The sequence below is a fragment of the Cardiocondyla obscurior genome, linkage group LG05 (assembly GCF_019399895.1).
Source record: "Cardiocondyla obscurior isolate alpha-2009 linkage group LG05, Cobs3.1, whole genome shotgun sequence".
Taxonomy (NCBI): domain Eukaryota; kingdom Metazoa; phylum Arthropoda; class Insecta; order Hymenoptera; family Formicidae; genus Cardiocondyla; species Cardiocondyla obscurior.
Genome location: NC_091868.1, coordinates 7,048,172 through 7,068,230, shown reverse-complemented (window position 1 = coordinate 7,068,230; position 20,059 = coordinate 7,048,172). Strand labels below are relative to the sequence as shown.

At 49.4% G+C, this 20,059-nt stretch overlaps 2 protein-coding genes across 4 annotated transcripts in view; one reads left to right on the top strand and one right to left on the bottom strand.

The window, feature by feature from the left end:
- LOC139102485 (caveolin-3) overlaps positions 1-15,273 on the bottom strand; it is a 124,188-nt gene extending 108,915 nt beyond the window's left edge. The window contains exon 1 of the mRNA XM_070656401.1: positions 13,499-15,273. The gene's annotated coding sequence lies outside the window, so the exon portion shown is untranslated. The remainder of the gene's footprint in view (positions 1-13,498) is intronic.
- LOC139102477 (uncharacterized) lies at positions 2,415-20,035 on the top strand. Of its 3 annotated transcripts, none has more exons than XM_070656387.1 (3): positions 2,415-3,359; positions 15,280-15,662; positions 15,735-20,035. In XM_070656387.1, the coding sequence occupies exons 2-3, from the start codon at positions 15,300-15,302 to the stop codon at positions 16,701-16,703; spliced, it is 1,332 nt and encodes a 443-aa protein (XP_070512488.1). In that variant the 5' UTR covers positions 2,415-3,359; positions 15,280-15,299; the 3' UTR covers positions 16,704-20,035. The 3 variants fall into 3 exon arrangements, with proteins under 3 accessions (XP_070512488.1, XP_070512487.1, XP_070512486.1); XM_070656386.1 differs by having other exon boundaries at positions 15,726-20,035; XM_070656385.1 differs by having other exon boundaries at positions 2,418-3,359; positions 15,280-20,035.
- Positions 20,036-20,059: the final 24 nt, after the last annotated feature.

Sequence of the window (20,059 nt, the reverse complement as noted above, 5' to 3'; positions counted from 1 at the left end):
GCACCGGACCGTCGTCGGCGTAAACAGCACACGTGGCTCTCAAGTCGCGCGTGCACGCGCGAAATTGCGACCAAGATAGCGACGCAATGCACGTCGTCGGCGCGCGCGACCTTCAAATACCGAATTTGCCTGCCGTTGAACACGTGACATCATTATGCATGTGCGATCTATGCAAATCGCCCTACCGAACTTCACGATCACGTCCGCCGCGAGTTTCCCGTGCCGCCGTCTGCCAAATTCTTTTCCACGGCAGCGCCGTTCGACCGCACGCGTTACACCATCGGCGTAATTGTGAGATATCGTTCTACATATTATATAACGAGACGTTGCAGTTGGTATAAATACTTATGTAAACCTGACGGTGGCGAGAAAAACCCTTCCGGCATTGTTCTTTGCTTTTTGTAGGAACAATGTGCAGCGGTCATCCGCGCGCGTCCAGGAAAGAGCGTTTTGATAGTGTGACAGTATCCTTATCATCGTTGCGTGTATGTGCTGATAATGCATCGATAAAGATAAAAAAAGAAAGAAAGAAAGAAAGAAAGAAAAAAAAAAGAAAGAAAGAAGACAGAACAGCCGGTGGCATGTGGATACTAATAACGCGCGGCGGGGGGAGGAAGGAAGAGAAGGCGGACGACGCGGTGCGCGGCGAGGTCGGGTTCACAAAGTTGCATAAAAAGTGAAGGTGACCGGCGGTGATTCACGGGGGCTGATGCCCTCGTTGTCTGGCATTCGGTTTGCGGAGGACGTTGGCGATAGAGGAGAAGAGACGAGAAGAGCAGAAACGGCAGTGGCGGAAGGGACAGGGAGAGAGAAGAGGAAAAGGAGGAGGAGGCGGAGGGTCCTTGCCAACTGACTGGCCGAACCGAACTCCACCGAGAGCGGTCCGGCTCTTTGTTTTGGCTGAATCGCTCGGCCGACGCGATTCGGAGTAGTATCTCGCTCTCGCGATGCGTATCTCGTTACGGGCCCGACTCCGACGCGATCGGCGCGTAAATCATGTTTTTTTTAAATTTTTTTATTTTTATCCTTTCCAGCGGCGCGACCGCGAAATCACGCCGATTCGCCCACACGCGTGACCGAAAGCGAGTCCGAGCGAGAAAGTCACGTTGCACTTTGAACATTTTATATCGAGAGGGATCTTCCTGCTGATTCGCGTTAGATTTATAAAATTACTTTTGTAATTCCGAGATACCGTAACGCTAGGGCGACGAATGGGCGAAACGGAAATAACCGGCAATCAAATTTTTATTTTAATTTTGACTGTAATTTTAACATTATGTCGCTCTGTCGTTGAACTGTAGTCCTTGTACTTTTGGCGCAGATCGATCTTAATGTCTCTCCCACTCCGGCGGAGGCACACCCCAAAGGTAGCGATTAAAATTCGGGGAATGCAGACTGAATGGAGGGATCGATAGCAGTCACTGACTGCGAGAGATTGCGCCCGTTTGAACAAATACACAAAGAAATAAAATTAGTTGTGGTTGAAATTTTTATCTAGTTAACATTTTAATTTTTTTAATTTTTTTATTTTTTAAGAAACACAAAAATATTTATTTTTATTTATTTTTTTTTTAAATAAAATTTTAGAAAAAAATTAAAGGGATAAACGAGCAGTGTTATCAATTACGTGTAACAGTATAAGTTTAAAGAAAACGTACATACATAATTTCTTTGCAATGCCAATCTCCTTAATTATATTTTCAACTTTAAAGTAGTCTTGTTTTCAGTTTTGTGATCATCATACATTATCGTGGTAAATTTTTGTATAATTTATTTTTATATATTTATAAACTCTTTATCAAATTATGACCTAATTAACTGCTACAATATTTGATTAAAGCTAACTATGTAATACGAAACGTTCCAATTTGTTAAATTTAATATTAGTATTTCAGACTTATTAAAATTAACAAATATTTTAATTAAATATATTTAATTTTCTCTCACGTTAATATATAAATATATAGAATTATTAAAATCGCTGGCTCGTCTAGTATCTCTCGATTTCATCGTATTGCAAAACGCGGGCCTGTTTTCAATTTGTCGCTTTAAGATTTAAATCGAAATAATTTCTCCCGATACGATCTGCTATCAGAAAACGCTTCGGTGTCCAATGATTCGAATCGAAAAGTTTGCGGCTCATATTTCAGCCGTTGATCGGCAGCGAGGAGACGTTTCCGTACGATTTCCCGGGGACAGATTGAGAAATTCCGTCGGACGCGGAGACGCGCCATCGATGAAAGCGTCACTCTCATAGCACTTGCGTCGCGGTCGCGCACACGACGCAATCTAATCGCCCTGCTCGTCCGTTTGGAGCGACGACGCGGGTGCATTCCGCGACGCGAGGCGCGAGGATACGGCCGACGAGAAAAGAGAAGTTGGGGGAAGGAGAGAAGAGGCGAGGAGGTCGTCGCGCAACGCACGGCGAGTGGAGGACCGGACGGTCTGACGCAGAAGCGCGGGGGATAAAGGGAATGACGCCGTGGTGAGGGAGGCCGAGAACGAGCGCGCGCGCAGAAGTGGAGGGAGACCGTCACACATAAGCGGAGTATAAACCAGGAGTAAACTTGTCCCCTACCCCGTCGCCCGCGACCTACGTTCACCGACGTATGCACACATGTAGCGGACGTGCGCGCGGCAAACCCCGTCCAGTCAGTCAGCCTTCTCGACGTCGAAGCCAGACGACATTGGGGCCAAGACGGCAGCACGGCAGTTGCCGTCGGAGTTTCACGCGGTGCGCGTGCCAGTCAGTTGTCAGTCCAGCTTCGTAGCGTGCGGACGCGCGCGATCTTACGGTCCTCTCTCGCACGGTGAAGCCCGCACGCATATACACGACGCAAAGTATCGCATACGTTCTCGCGTACACACGCCGCTATATATACAGCCGTTTGCCGTCGCCGAACTCACGCAGTGCAAAGACGCCCGCGCGTGTCGCGCCGTCACCCCGCGGAGTTCAAGTTCACCGCTTCGCCCAGGAGGGAGGAAGGGCTCGATCGTTTTCTTGATTATTTTCTGTCCTTCTACGGAAGTGCACGGTATCGTCGCGAGTGCCGCGGACGAACCGTACGTACTGTTTTCGACGAGTGCCGGTGGATACGGGCCGTTTCTTCTCGAGCAGCCGAGATTCGTGTTACGGGGCCGACTGTTATGTCGCTGTGACAGCCGCGCCGGAGGTTCGATGAACGGAGCACCGCGTGCTGTTCCCGTTTCGACGATCGCGCCGCGATAGTTACGCCTGTGGCACGAGGGGACTTGCACGCCTCCCGACCGTTCGCGCTACCGAAGATCGCCAGGATCGACGGACAAAGTGGATCGCTGTTCCATCGCGCGTTTTGGATCGACGGAATCTTTCAAGATTGGTGAGTAAAACCGTACCTTGGCTCGCGCGCCGCTCGCAATCCTTTCATTTCGTTGCGAAATCGCGACGCGGTCACGCCAATTCGTTCGCGACGGAGAGGACGATTAAATTAAACCGCGCGCGGTTGACCAAGTTTTCCGACCCCCGAGGTTTCGAAAAGCAACGCGGCGCTTCAGCGCGAATGTTGACTCGCTGTCAAATCTCGACGTTGGAAGCAGCGTCTCAGCGCACGTGCATCCGGCGCGCAAACCTTTGAGTCCCGCGCGTCGTTTTGACAGATCCCACGTCAGCTCGAGATTTCCAAGATCGACACCTCGCGAGCGAATTCAAGTAAAGGTCCAAACGCGTTCTTAAATCTGGACATCTCTGTCGTTCAAATTTTCAAACACGAATGATTAAAAATTTCCAACGCAGTCTAATATTCGTAGTCGAAGTGAAAGAGGAAAAAAAAAACACGAGCAGGGTTATTAGTACTTTTACTAAGCTCTGAGCGCGAGATGCTGTCGGGAGCGATAATTTCTCGTGGACAGGGTGAAATTGTCACGGAACGTCAAATCGATCTCTTCGCGAATAAACGCCAAGCAAAAATGTATAATACTAACTGTCGAGTTCGTAAAAGACTGTGATACAGATTTAATTATGATTATTTAATTAATTATAAATCTTGCCTCGTATAGTGAATGCAGTTGTTCGTAAGTGCGTTAAAACTCAATGTATCATAATACATATTGGAATACGTTGTAATGGCAAAATTATCTTTTAACGATTAAATTTGCGTATATTAAAAAAAAATTAATTTTTTCGTGAAAACACGGACTCTTCTCGCGATTTCGCGAACGCACCGAGTAATTGGCGATCCATGAGCGCGCGCGAATGACGCAATATCACGCTTTGTGATATTCGCGAACGTGATCGTCCCGGGATGCATCCATTGTCCGGCTGCCGCGGTGCATATCTTATCGCCGCGATATTCGCGGCTGAATCACGCGGGCTCTCAAATAACGCAGGTGTAGATAAGGACGACCCCGAAGCTTTCGAGAAGTGCAATTAATACGCGGGCGGTGACGTCACGCGGATAACGTCCACGAGGATAAAACGATCTTCGCTATCGGTGGCTTACGAAAGTGCGTGCAACACGTCGCCGCTCATTCGCGCTTGTTGCGTCATTCTTTTCCTCTCTGCCGCACCGCTGCCCTCCTCCCTCCTCCCCCGCCGTCGAGAGGGACGAGCTGCCGAGATAAAGGAAGACTCGAGATTTCTTCTCGCGGTTTCGATCGCGCGCAAAATTGAATTCGTTGGAGCGCGGTTTCGCCGTCGCGCCGCGGACGCGTTTGCGAAATGCATCGCGATCAAGGATCAAGGTCGGATATTATTTTTATCCTTTCGGTCGCGCCGCCGCCGCTCGAGCACGATTACGCGAGAGGAATCGATACTCAGGCCGCACGTAAGGCTCCGTCTCTGCTCGTTAGCGGAGACGGATTTTTTAAATATAATTAAAAATTAGTCGTGGCGGCGAGTTTGATTAATTAAAACCCTACGCCGCGGAGGCGCGGCGATACAGTTCCTTCGGACTGCGACAATCGATCGCGCGAGCGAGCCTTTCCACGTGGACGACTGGGACAGCTGCTAAAAGCGATCCGCCGATCGCAAAATCCTCTCGCGAAACGGGAAACTCCCCCTCTCACTCGTCCACCTTCTCTCATTACGTTCGACTTGCCTCCACCTCTCTCCCTCGGTCCTCTCCCACCTTGCGCTGCGCGCCGCTATGGCTCTCTATCGAAGTGGGCCACGGCCCAATTTACGGGGGCTTTCTCAGCCTCGTAGCGCAAACCGTCTGTGCAATAAACTTGACTGGTACTGGCCGAAGGGCACGCACGTGCACTCACGGGAACGCTTAGACTCGGACGTGACCCGATCCGTCAGTGAAAAATCCTCGAAGAAACCATAAAATTCAGGGCCCAGAAGGGAAATTGACTTGTACGTGGAAAACGAGAGAGAGAGAAAAAAAAGAGAGAGAAAAAGATAACCAAAGTTGCGTTGCCGATTACGGAATCGCACAACCGCCGGATATTCCGGCAATTAAATAGATAAACGGATAAATAAGTTATATATAAGTTGCCGATAACGTGATATCACTCGCGGTAAGCGGGTTAAATATATCAAACCTTGGGATGACGGAACATTTATTTTACAATAGAGAGGAAACGAGCCTCGACCCGTCCAATTAGCACCGAATCGGGTCCCCGCGAAAGAAATCGAGTTTATCAGCCGACCGATATTGTCGCGGAACGGATTAGCGGTATCTGCGCTGCGCGGAAATATACTTATTCGCAGGTGTTACTCTCGCAAGGCGGTACGGTCACGAGTGTAGTTAATCGCCAGTTACGGTTCTCCGATCCGTGTATGCACGCGCGCGGGCCGGATATACCGGCGATATCTAGGTACATACGTGTCGTCGCGTCTCGGACATTGTGGATTATACGTTGCGTCATCGGCCGTTCATCGATCACCCGCGGTGCAAAGAGAAAGAGAGCGAGAGAAGGAGGTAGGAGAGAGACACGGTGGGCGAGCAACGCGGCCCTTGTATCTGTGTTTGCGCCGCTCTATTTCTTATTTAAACGATATCGACGGGTGTCAGGAAATTTTAGGATCATCCCTTCTCCCTCGCGCAGAACGGTATCCCGCGAAACGATCAGCGAACTGTTCTAAGCTCATCTCTCTAAACTTACAAGAAATAGCTTACACAAAAAAAAATGATTGCGGATAGTTAACGTTTCAACGACCGGGAATTGCGTCAGAGGTGTTAATTCGTCTTACGTCGCGCAGATCGAGCGGCCGAATTCCGCGATCGTGATCGGAGGCCGCGACGGTTTATCGATCATATTAGCAAATATCAGACTCCGTTGTTCGCCGCAGATGACCTTTTCCCGCTCATATTATGCAACGAAGGTGAATGGTCTAGCATAACAGCCTGCACGTGTTGCAGTCACGTGGCGGACGGGACGGGACGGCCGCAACAACACAAGGCGAACTGACTCGCGCGAATTGCGCGAGCGTTTGCGCGCTATGTGCTAACAGTTGCATCACGCACGGCGTTATTTCTTAAGCGACTTTCACACCACCGCCGCCGCGGCACCCCGAAGAATCGTGAACCGCACGTTAGAAGGCCGCGCGATTCCACGTAGTTACCTAAATCGAATTGCGGTACTTAATTTTAACCGCTGCCGATTGAAGAAGCACCGCATTTGTCAGTCGCTTTAAGGTAAAAGGTCGTTTTTAATCGTTAATCGTTCTAATTAACGTTTTGCGCCGCATAATTTAAAACAGAACGTCGAAAATATGCGAGATGGTTTAGAATGTATAAGCAGCTAATTTTTTCGAAATGCATGAATATTCACTGGGACCTTTTATCTTAAACTGGTTTATTTTATTATCTTTTTTTTTTTTTTTTATTTTTTAATTAAAACGTAAAGGCAGCGAGGTAACGGGATATTCAGAAAAATATCGCGGGATTATTTTTGGTCACACGAGCGCGCTCACGTGTCCGAGCATGACGAAAGTCTTGATTAAAATGTTGTAATCGCTCGTTGTAAAACGCTCGGTGCGCGCACGATTGTACGTCGCGCGTTCATAATTTTCGGAACGGAATGGTTTTCCGCGGCTCGCGCAAAAAGAAGGAGGAACGTCGATCGCGTCTAACGATGTTGTCATCGCGCTCGTACGTCTACTACGTAACGAGGATAAACGCTTTTGCGCAAAAGCCTTGGCTCGTTATCCGCTCGTGTCACGTGTAATCGGAAGGCCGACCGCGGGGCGCGTTGTAAGGAAACGTTGTGGATCTCACGTGGATCGCCGACTCATCAGAACGTGCGACAACGTGCGAGAAACACGATCGAAACGTGTCCGTTGCCGACAAATCTTTCAGAAGCGAGTTATCCTTCCACCCCCTCCTCCTCCTAGCGAGATACAATAGAGCGCGCGATCGGGCGCGATTAAAATTCCGTGGAAACTGGGATAATTGCACAGCGGACTCGAGATGGTCTAAAATGTGTGGAAGCCCACCACGCGACGCACGCGTCCCGTGTAATTCGGTCTCGCTTCTGCCCGGCCTCTTCCCCGCGCGGAATCGTATCAAGCCGGCCGCGTGACGCACGATTACGTAACGACAAAGCGTGCCTCTGTTACGCGACTATAATACCGACTATACCGGGTGTCGCCCGTCAACCCGGCCTTGGTCCCGCGCCTTGGCGAGAGACGCCAACCTCTCGAGACCGTTCTTCCGGAATTTCTTATCGGCGCACCGGGGCTCTGGGAACCTTGGGCACATACACGCGTGCGATTACAATCTCGTGATCCCTCCTCCCCCACGGGGATTTAATCTGCGATCTCGGCAGGCGCGCGTCGTAAAATTTTCCTTTCTCGTTTCGCTGATGATCTATGGCGCGTTATCACGGCGGGCCGGTTGCATAATGAGTGGGAAACGAAATCGGAGACCGGTTCGAAATGCCTTGGCAAAGGCCGATAACGGTATCAGCTCGCGGTTACGTGAGCGCTGACCGCAATCGTAACACGTTAGCCACGGCCGGGTGGTGGGTGTCGAGTGGCCCCAGCATTGTGCACATGCCTTTACGCGTACCCGCGCGCGCGGACGCGCTCAAGTTCGTCGTACCCAGACTATTTTCGGGTCGTTCGCGCGCATCCTATTCAGCGGTTTTTCTGAAACGCACGTTCCGCAAGTAATAATATCCGCCGCACGGCCGCACTCTGCCCGAGGAACATGACGCTCGGACGCAAACGCCGCGCGCCCGACTTATTTATTACACGTCCGCTTCTCTCCCTTCTTTCTTTTTGGTTCGGTTGAAATTTTTGTCCGTCTCATCTACAATCGTCGCGAGATTTCGTCCTAGCTTTCGTCCCGGGACTCCGAGAAATTGTGATAACTACGTTCGGGGCGTCTCGTCTTAATATAATAATTTTAGACTTCCGTGCTGTCGCGATATTTTCCGACCGAGAAATAATGTAAATAAATTTCCGGGAAAATACACACGGCGGGGACCCACATGCACGCGGGTGAGAAAACGTTGCGCGTGCACATTGTAAGCCGCTTCCTCGAACGAGCGCGTCAGGAGAAGAGGAACAAAAAAAAAAATAAACGTTGGCACCGGGTCAACGGATGACTTAATCGAGATACCGCGTGATATCACGCTAATTATTACTCATCGGCCGGCACATAATACGTCGCTAATTATTTTGTATTCTAAACCGACGGCGATTTCGCAAGTGATCGTTTTACGCAGCAAACGCTCCGCGGAAGTTGCGACGCCAAACAATATCTCGTATGTCGTACACATCGTTTTTTTATTTTACAAGTATTGCGTATTAAATTTACGTACGTACATAATGCTCGGATATTATATATCTATACATATAATAGTCGCATAATTGCGTCGCGGGGCGCGATTTCAAACGCAATTCGCCGCAATGCGGGAAAGAGTCGGCGGGCGCCGGTCAGCCGCGGTGAAAAACCCAGAACGCCCGAAATTCGCGATACGCATTAAATCCCCGGGACGGCGGGCTTGCCTTCCCGGAAGGAGTGCGCGAGTCGCGGCGTCGAGACGCAAATGCGACCGCTTGTGCCGTGCACGCAGCGGCAGGCCACGTGCAGCCCGTCGCATTGCGCAACACGCGGCCGGAACACGTGCCCTCTCGTACGAACAACGGCGCTTCGTCCTCCTTCTTTACCCCTCCGCGAATCGTTCTCTCTCTTTCTTCTCGCAACGTTCCCGGAAAATTAGGCGATACCGGTGGAGATGGAGGGGACGGGAGATAAGATTTCCTCGGAAATGCCGATTGATTGCCGCGGCAGGAGCTACTGCGGGGGAGACGCGCGGAGGAATTGCCAGAGGAAAACGCAGTTGGCCGCGAACAACAACAACAGCGAAACAAAATACTAACGCATGATTCGACCAAGCTGATCTAATTTCCTCCTGCCTCGGGACAACGGGCAAAAGTGGAGCGAGAAAAATGTAGATAATCGTAAGACCTAAAGATAGTGCGCTATCTCGGGAATATTAACTGCGTAGTCTAATATTTCGGAAGGACGAGTTCTTCATCGTCGCGAGGAGGAGGAGGGGCGATACGGCGGTATAGTGAGCTCACGAAATGAAATTATATCTAGACCGAGTCGTCGTCGAGGCTTGTCTCGTGCTTCCGTGTCAATTTTTTTTTTTTTTTCCCTTCTTTTTTCGAAATCAAGCGGACGTATAAACGGTTGCGCAACGGTGAGTCGTGACGTTCCGTCGGAAAATCCGTGGGTGCAACCCACGCGCGTAACGTATGTGTACGTGGCGATGATTTGGCCAAAGCGATTGCGAGAAAAGCAACGTCGTTTACGTGATTCAGTTCCTCGCTCGCCGATGACGCCTTGTCCGCGGAAAAATGCGCGAAATCGTCTGTTAGCCCCCACATCTGCCGCTAGATCACGCGAACCAGAAACCAAGGAGAGAGAAAGGGAGGCTTTACGCCGCACGCGAACCTTATTATGGATGGAATCTAGAGTCGGCCGATTAATTAAGCGGCGATGCTCGGAATAATGATGTACGAAAGCGTCAGCGATCGATGAGATTGCGTAACAATTCCATTAAGTTTCGCGCGTTAGAATTTCATAACCGTTTATTTCCGCAGAAGGCACCTGCGCCCGCCGATAAAAATAACAGAACAACGTTTTACATGTTGACGTCACATGAATCTTTCTACAGGCCGATTGCAATATCAGAATGCGCCTTTACGTGTCTTCGTTGATTTATACGTGACGCAATTGTTTCATAACCGCTAGATCGTGGATCGCGACGTAGAAAAAAAAAAATAAAAGGGAGGGAGAGCGGAAGGATGACGATGGAATTATTCGTCGCGCCTATTCTTCACTGGCGATTTAATTTTCGACAAATGATGTCAGCGCCTCCTCCCTAGCGGGGAATTATCATAGATAAGTATCGTTATGCAAACGCGCGCGCTGGTCTATTTGTCCGGTTTTCTGCACGGGGGAGGGAGGGAGGAAAGGAAAAAGTGGCACGCGCGGTAAGCGAGGGATTTTTGCGAAACGCGAACCTCCTCGCCGCCGAATTCGTCGATTATTCCGCTTCTGTCGCAAGCGGAAGAATGGAACGTGATTTCCCGGCCGTAACACGTGGCGCACGTCACGTTGCGCCGCGTTTCCGCGTGCGTCACGGCGCGACGCGAAACGCGAGCTATCGCCGCGAACGCGGTTGTTTGCGCGGTTCTGCGTCGGAATTATATTAGCCGACGTTGACGACGCTGCGCCATCGTTTCGCGGCTCACCGCCGGCGATCAACAACGTTGTTTACGCGCTTAATTAAAAACGCCGACGCGAAAGAATCGTCCGCGAAATCCGCTTCTCCGTCGTAGACGCGCGCACGACCGATCGACGTGTCCGAGATCAGAGCGTGATTCGCGCTACTTTGAAATAGACCGCGGCGATTCACGATTCACCGAAATAATTTCGAGCTAATTTCAAAGCGCAGAAGAGTACCGTGTTTAAGGAGGGGAGAGTCGTTCCGCCGTGGGCGGAAGTCGCCAACACTTTTGGAGCGGGTCCATCGAGATTTCACAAAATTGCGATATCAACGTACGTTCTTGGATCTTTAATCTTTCTCCCGATTAATCTGCAAACTTTTCTTTCCTTCTTTTACAAAGAGAAAAAGTTTTAAAAGGCTTCTCCTTCGCGCGCGCTCGATTCTACTTTAGAATTGTTTCTCGACCGATGATCGGTGTCGTTTACACGAGTCTCGTGATTCACGTGGGCGGCTCCCGGGCGGGCGGGACGCAGAAAAATCGACAGGTCGGATCGACGGATAAAGGTGAGTCACGTGCAACTCGTCGTACGTAATTGGGCAGCTGGAATTCCGCGAGATTGCTCAATTTTCGTCGGCGTTTCGTGCGTCGATATATCACTGCCTGTATCACGCGCACTTTGATATATATCGAGGAAACCGACCGACCGCTGCGACTTTCAAAGCCGGTTGTGTCGTAATGCGTCGGCAATGCGACTCGAGAGAAGTCGACGAATATCCTAGTCGACACGGTCTTTAAAATCTTGGGGAAGTTCTTGCGAGCGTGTCCGCGCAGTTCGGTCGATCGCGATGACTCCGTTTAAAATTTTACCGACTCGCGGAAAAAGCGTCATCCGAGGATTCCGAGGATTTCTCAATTATTCTGATTCTCCGCGACGTGACGCATAGCGCGCGGTGTTGATGCACCTCTCCGCGTTACGCGAGCACGAATTATTCGACCCAATTGACGGAGAGTCACGGAATTAATGAGTCACCGGTGAACTTCTGAAAAACAAGCGGCGGGTTGCGTAAGATCGTATTAAATAACGAGCGCGTCGGTGTTGAGTCGTCCGATTTCCATATCGAGATCCTAGAAATCTTCGTCACGAGTCTCCGCGACGAACTTTTCGGCGTGGTTTCCGTTTTGGAGAATTTGCGGTCGGGTATTTCTCGTATCGGTTAACCCCGTCGCGGTAATAGAGCTGGATTGTTTGTTTGCGGTTATTTTCTTCGTTTGTTCCCGTTAAAACGAATTCAGGCCGATGGGTGGAACGAACCTTTTAGAGAATTTTCACTCGATGAAAACGTTTTGCAAATTTTCGCCCCGTTTTACGCTCGAAAATTAATTCTTTTTTTTAATCTTCTTTCGATCGATCGTGGATCGAGCTCGGACAAATAAACGCGACCGAACGATGGACTCGGATGAAGACGCCGCGAGTATTGACGAAGCCTAAATTCTGCGGAGACTCGACGTTCATTAACGCGTCTTACGACGAGCACGCGGCACTTCCGCGGAAATGAGCGCGTTAGCTGGCGACTTACATAACGGCATTACATATCGTTACATCCGTCGCGCGAAACGCTTTATCACTTGACTGCCAGGAGGAGCTAAAGTTCACTAATAGTTGCGCAACAATATATGACCAAGTTCTTATTTCCCGCGATTAGGACAGTGTAACGAGTCTATGAATAGATTTCCAGCATAACGAGAGTTCCGAAGCGAATAAAAAAAAAGGTGTGGCTGAGACGTTTGTTTATATTAAGTATAAAAAATAAATTAAATGCAGAATTTCTTGGGTGTTAAAAATTATTTTTTTAAAGATGATTAGATCGTCTCGCATTTAAATTTTCTCGTTAATGAATGGTTGTGAAATTGCCGCACCGACTTTCAAATCAAGTTCGATCTAGATGCTTGGAATATAAAACGTGTGCCTTTACGAAACCGAGCACTCGATTATCGTGGCGACGATAAGCGGACGCGATTGGCACACGCCGTATTTATTACGACGATTAAAATATTCTCGCATATGGAACGGTCAATTTACGTAACGTATAAACTTATCTCGTCTAAAGGTAGATAGTCCTACGAGTGCAGGGTTCGTCGCGGAGTGACTGATAATTAAATTCGCGAGTGAAGATCGGAAAAAAAGAAGAGTTTTTCTCGCTCGTCTCGATAGCCGTAACTAGTGCGATAGCGTTAATGCCCTCGCCGGGAAGCGTGCAGCGAATATCGAAGGTCGAGCAAACGCGTGTTTTCCGCCTGTTCCAACGACCGCGGTCGCTCGACAATCCCGAACACGTGGATCGGCTCGACGAACGCACGTGTGCGGTTGCGTAACCGTTCAGCGCATCCGCCGCTCGGATTAAGGCTTTACGCGTCGCTCGAAGGCAACGCGAGCGGATGTATTTCTATCCGCGATCGTAGGTTAAAAATAAACGCGCGATCGCGCGACGAAGGTATGTACGCTCGCCCCCGTAGCGTGGACGTTTAATCGCGAGCCGATTATTGACGCGGGACAACCTAATTATACGAACTTGCGTCACCGTTTCCCCTCGGCGGGGCACCTCCGTCCGAAATCGAGGAATGTTATCTCGAAAGTGTCGCTGCTATAATTGGTCGATCGTTCTGAAAACGTATCGGAATCACGGGCGACGCGTCGAATTTCCATTCGCGTATCGAAAAGATCAAGGAGGGCCGGTTTTGCGGAATATCGATCGTTGCGTAAGAAATCGTGAATGACGACGTATCTCTATTTTATTATTACTTGAAATTACAATTGAGTGTACTTACATTTGTATCCTCCGGATAGGTTAGGTTAGGTTGTTTTCCGTCAGTTCAGCTTTCCTTCCTTCCTTCCTTCCTTCCTTCCTTCCTTCCTTCCTTCCTTCCTTCCTTCCTTCCTTCCTTCCTTCCTTCCTTCTGGGGTGGTATCCTGGATTATCCTGACGTGTTGTAGCACTTTAAATCACTTAACACTGTATTACACTGCTCTGCTTTTTTTTTTTTCAAATCACTATCACTAACACTGTCACTCGAGAGACGAACGACCGAAAGAATGACGGTGGATTATCGCGGCGATTTTTTACGGTTTAAATTAAGAAGCGCGACGAACGATCAGCTGTTGCGCGAATTTCCACACTCGATATCCGTAGCGTTGATCACTTTCGTCGGGTCTTCACTCGTGTCGTCCTCGAGCTCAGGATAAGAAGCCGTCCACGATGTAAAGCGAGATCACTGATTCTTCGATCGGCGGAATCGTCGGCGGAATGAACAACGCCAAGACCGGCGAATGAGACCGGCCGCGATATGTCGTGCATTACGTTTCAGATGAAATGCGCTTCGTGCACTTTGTCCTCCTCAAGATCCTCGAAAATAATTTCTTCCAACGGGATGAGAATATCGGCCGCGACGAAGACGGGCTGGGTGCAGAATTCACGCACAGATAATGGCGGTCGTTGGAACCCGTTGAATATCGTTGCGAGTGAAGCGAGTCGGACGCGAAGACGTTCAGGTCGGACGCGAGCGACACGGCGATCTTCAGGTCGGACGCTTCGCGCGCTCCGCTGGAGCCATAACCTTTTTCTTCCGAAGCACTTTTTCAGAGTCCGAAATAAAGTACAAAACGATGAGTGGAATGGCAGAAAAGTACAGAGAACGATCGTTCGTACCCGAATTGACGACGTTGATACTTAATCGTACGCGGAAACTTCCTATCCGCGGTCGAAATTACCGGTAATTGCGGAGCGATTAGATGTACGTCCTCGCGCTCGAGGCTCCGCAACTAGACTGAAATTGCAGTGACCGTGACCGTTGGAGATTTCGGCCCTTCGAGGAAAAGAGAGAATTGATCGAGGAAACGCGAATAAAGTGAGACAATCGATAGACTCGATCGTTGATTGGCCCGGGTCGGTCGTTGATTGGACGTTACACCGTGATCGTCTTGCACGGATAGAAAACCGAGTCCGCGTGGATTCTCGGAAAAGATTAGCGGCGCGTGCCGGGCGCGAGCGCGTCGAAAAAAAAAAAGTAACCGTCGCTTCGTCGCCGAACTCGTCTCGACTACCGAAAACAAACATTGAAGTGACCAGTTCGAAAGGCCATAAATCTTATTTACGACCGCTCGAAAGTGACAGATTTCTAAGAAGTGACCAAATAATCTTTTCTAGCACAGTCTGTAAGTTTCTCACCTCCGTCTTTCGTTGCAAGACGTCTTGGCGACTGCTTAGTATTCGACTGCAAGCGAAAAAATTGAAGGGGCGGTTAACCATCGTTTTCCATGCGATATTCCTTCGAGAAACTCTTGAAAATCTCTCTCTCTCTCTCTCTCTCTCTTTCTTTCTCTTTTATTAAACACATACAACGTACGTGAATTTGATCATTAGCCAGTCCTGTCTCTCTGACGTATATATTATTGCCGTTTTCTGGAACGGAACGCGAGTTTCGTCATCGCCGCTAATAAATGCGACACTCTTACATACACATACACACACGTCACGCACGCGAAATGAGATAAAAGCTGGCGAAATCTCCATTTCGTTTGATTAAGCAGCCTATTTTTTTTTTCGTTTCAGATGTATTAAGAAGACAAATTATGGTGGCAGAGTTTGTCGCCCGCCAAAGTGGATCGCCCATCAATGGTGAGACCGCATGTCTAAATAGCAATATGCCGGCCACGCACACAATGGCCCACGGTGGCGGTCACGGCGCGCCTCACGGCGGGCCTCATGATGCCCACGGACCCCTGACGGTGCCCCTCACCCATCCTGGTCATCACGGTGGGCCCTCGAGCGCGATTCAGCAGCAGCATCAGCACCAGCCTCAGCAGCAGCCACCGCCACCGCAGCAGCAGCCTCAGCCGCCGCATCATCACCACCATCACCAGGGTCAGCAAGCGCAGCCTCAGCAGCAGCAGCAACAGCAGCAGCAGCAGCACCTTCATCACGACGGATCACAGGTGACGACGCATCCCGAGAATTTCCCACCCAACTTCGACATACGTAAAGAGCTGTTCTCACAGCGCAAGCAGCGCGAGTTCATTCCGGACAATAAGAAGGATGACAGCTACTGGGACCGTCGCAGGCGCAACAACGAGGCGGCCAAGCGGTCGCGCGAGAAGCGCCGATTCAACGACATGGTCCTAGAGCAGCGAGTGATGGAGCTCAGCAAGGAGAACCACATTCTCAAGACGCAGCTGGAGGCGATACGCGAAAAATTCGGCATTTGCGGTGAGTCTGTCATCAGCACGGAACACGTGCTAGCCGCGCTGCCCGCGGAACCCACCATCAGCGTTAAGCGCGCAAAGATACCGGCAACGGCTGCGCTTCTTTATACGCGCACACCCAGCCCGGTGCACACGTCGGTGATCCATCAACCGGTGAGCGGCGCCCGTTCTCCCAGATCGCCGGCACAGCTTTACGTGCCCGAGACGACCGCTTATCCGGAGGCCGAGAGCTTCCAGTATCCGTACTCTCACCCGGCGATGCACCACCTGGACACCACAAGCGCGCTTAATCTGTCGTCGCGCGGACGCCGAGCACAGTCGCCCTTCGAATTATCATCGGGCAGCGGCGACGAGGCCGGTCCGCAAATGGTTGTGGGCTCGCAAAACAACCCAGCCGCCAACAACAGTTTGCCTCACAAGCTCAGGCACAAGTCGCGCATCGGCGACAAGGACGCCGCGAGTGCACTCCTTGCTCTTCAGGGTATCAAGCAGGAGCCGGGACCGAGAGCGTCGCCGCCCTGGGACGAGGGTTCCAGCGATGAACGCGACTCCGGCATTTCTTTAGGCGCCGAGTGGACCGGTCCGACCGTCACCACAGTCTCGGAGAGCGACCGGGAGGTGAAGATGAAGCTGGACCGTCTCGCGACCGAGGTCGCAAACCTGCAATCCATATTCCGTCTTGGGAAACCTGTCGCAGCGGCGGCGGCGGCGGCCGCAGCCGCGGACAGCCTGGTGACGGGTCACCCCGCCGCCACCGCGGTTACCGGACCGTGAAGAACCAGCCGGCTTTCTTTTGCGGGTCACTGCAAATTTTTCTTCTCCTTGGATGCATGCCAGGGTAGTTTGGAAATTGAACACGGAGACGTCGTCCGGAAGACGCGTGGGAAGGGTCCTTAGACCGTTGCGAAGATTTCATTTGCGCCGCGTTCGCGATTGAGGCAGAAGATTTTGTAAGGAAAAAAAAAGAAAAAAAAAAAACGACGTTTATTTAAAGAATGAAGACCGTGCGAAGAGTTGTTGCGTGCCGGTGCAACGGAAGCAGATCCACAGCAGCAACTTGTTCATTCAATATAGAATACTCGCGAATTCTTCGTGGGTAATTTGCAATTATCGATTGCTGTCGATCTGCTCGTTGCACGAGAGCCACCAGCCGTAAAGTGCAACGAGATTCTCGCTACGTCCGCGAATAACTTTAATCCTTTAACCCGTAGATTACATCCTCCCCCGAAGAACGCGAGGCTTCCTCTTCGATAAAACTTATAACTTATTGTGATATAGACGAGAGACGTCAGTTTGCGTCGTTTTGGAATGCGAGTCCCCCTTCGTGGATTCGACGGCTACCGGTCGAAGGGTTAAAGGGCGTTCTCCACTTTTAATCCCGAAGCGAAGCGGGAACTAGAAGTTAAGAGCCGATGCGATATATGTAGCGCTGTAAGTTACGTTGTAAGACTCCTGTAGACTAATCGTTCTTCTATTATTACCATTATCGTTAATTAGAGCTTTGTCAATTCGGGCAGATGTGTCGAGGGTGATCGGCGCGATCGGGTGAACAAAGTGCCGCGGTCTGCATTAAACGAAGCATTGTTACGCGCGAGTTACTCCCCCGATTGATGATTGGTCGCGCAACCGGCTATCTCACTACCATCGATTATTCATAATACAATTTTATTCCCGCAAAGCAGGGATTATATTTTTCCTCTTCTTCCTCTTTTTTTCTTCTTTCTTTTTTTTTTTTTTTCTTTATTCATTACCTCATCGCCATTATCATCGTCATCGTTTTCCTGTTCGTGATCATGTGGCGATTTTACGCATTGAAGCCTCGAAGCGTAGCTCCAACTTGTCCTCGATTTATTTATTCAAAACCTGGTCGATCATATACACCTACACGATTGTTTGCCGATCATCGGAAACTTTCGGAAGCAACGTTTACTCTGATTAAAACTTTAGATAATTGTAATTCGGTTCGCTGGTACATTTACTTCGAATTCGCTTTCTTATTTATTGCTTATTCCGTCGCATCTCTTGAAACTTGAAAAAGCCCCGCGAGTTTACGGATTTCTTGCCCTTTTCTCTCCTTCGTTCCCTCGAACGTTTTCAGAATCGAATCACGCTGGTCAATCCGGATCTGACCGCGGGGAAAAAGAGACAGGCATCGCGAGGCAGCATTTCCCCGGCACGCACGCCAAAATTTTCTCACTTTTGCGCGACTGTCCGTTGTCTTCTTCTTTTTTTTTTTTATACTTTTGCTATTAAATCCATGCTACAGTCGTAATGGCGAGTGTATCTGTATATATGTACATGTATAAAGGAAACGAAAGTGCATCTGTGTTACAAAACGCCGGACGAGAAATGTTAACTCGATGTACAATCGCCGCGGAAAGTCCTCTCGGAAAGCGGAATTTAGCGCGTATTGAAGTATTAAGCGAGCCTATAGGTGTATGTAATATATATTTACATAGCATGTACTTGCAAGAAATATATATAATATGCATATATATATTTTTTTCAAATTAATGTATTTTTCGATATCATTGAAACGAGCCGTGTGACGTACGTGCAGCGCTCGATGTGCCGTTGCCGAATCGAAGGTGCGAGAGATTGCGCTAACAGATTGCGTTATATTGTAACAGACCGGTCGAAACCGATAGTCGCGTTAATCGGCGCGAATCGCTGGCCGGAACCAAAGTGTGATTTTTCTCGAAGGGCGCAAAGAGAAAGGGAATGCGAGGATATTTGTCTGATGATGATGAAGTTAAGTCGGCGATATCGAGAGAGAACCGGCGATATTTTACTTGATCATTGTCCCTGAACGATCAACTATTCGTTTTTACCACATGTGATACGCTAGAGCGATAGAGGCGCGAATCGACGTTAACCCGGGAACCGTAAATAGCTAAAGGCATTTCTATTTATTGTACACTAATCGCCTGTGTTATATACGGTGGAGCGTACGGCGACGACGACGAAAAAGATGTTGGAACTTGCGCAAGCTCGACGGCGGTTCGAAGACTCTCGCGAGACGATTCGTCGCATCTTTCACGGACAGGATCTCGCCTTAATTTTTCTCTTGCCTCTGTACTTTTTTTTTTTTTTTACATTGTGTTTCTCTTTAAGAATATTCCATATTTCGCACGGCATGTAAATTCCGTAATTTGCGACGATTGCGCGAGGGACCTCGATCATTGCCGGATTTTCAACTTTCTTGAGCCCTAAGCGAACATAATGCAGACGTTTAATCGTTGATTAGCGCAAGCAGGATACAACGTAAATAGCAATAAAATGTTTTGAATCGTCGTTGTCAAGCTCCGAATACGCTGTTTTTTAAAACGACGTTTGTCAACAACACCGCTGCGTTTCGCAGTCGCGTCTCTGTAAGATACCGAGAGTGCCTGTTGTAACGACGAAGTCATACGCGTTCCCTCGCTGCGTCTCTGGGCATCCTGGTGACCGACGAGAGGAACGAAGATGCTGCACCGTGTAAATACATTGTCTTCTATTGTTGACTAACGAGCGACCACGATTTTCGCGATCAACGACGAGGTCTCGACGCGATTCTGGATTTAATACATTTCACACCAAGTCGGATCCACATACGTACATACACGTGTATCCCGAGTACTCGCGCACTTTGTCTTGCTCGCCTCGAACGATCGCGATAACGCAATGTGATCGCGAGAGAGCCGACACCTTACAAATTGTACATATATAATCGCACCCTTTTGCCAAAAAGCAGTTACGAGAACCGCCGGAATGTCGGCCGGAGAAGGAACGACACTTTCACCCCCTTTCTCTCCTTTTAAATCCTTCTTCCGCTATCTCCTCAATTGTGCCCCACGAAATCGTTCGCGCGCGTTTCGACTACAGTTCCTATGCACTATACTAACGGTAAAGCGACTTAGAGGCGAGAATCGATGACCCGTCGTCCGATTTACAATTTAAAAGAAACAAAACGACCGTAATTCCAACCAATCGAATGAGTTTGGTTCTCCTTTCTCCGGCTGCTCGGAGATGTAAGTATTTAGACTAAGGGACATATCCACAGCGCGTGTAGTGTACTTGTATATGAATACCGATAAATAAATATTTTCAATGTTTTTGACACAAAACCTCTTCCTTTTTTAACATCATCA

Bases quoted from the DNA above. Each gene is read 5' to 3' on its own strand.
- LOC139102477 (XM_070656385.1), top strand. From the start codon at position 15,300: ATGGTGGCAGAGTTTGTCGCCCGCCAAAGTGGATCGCCCATCAATGGT.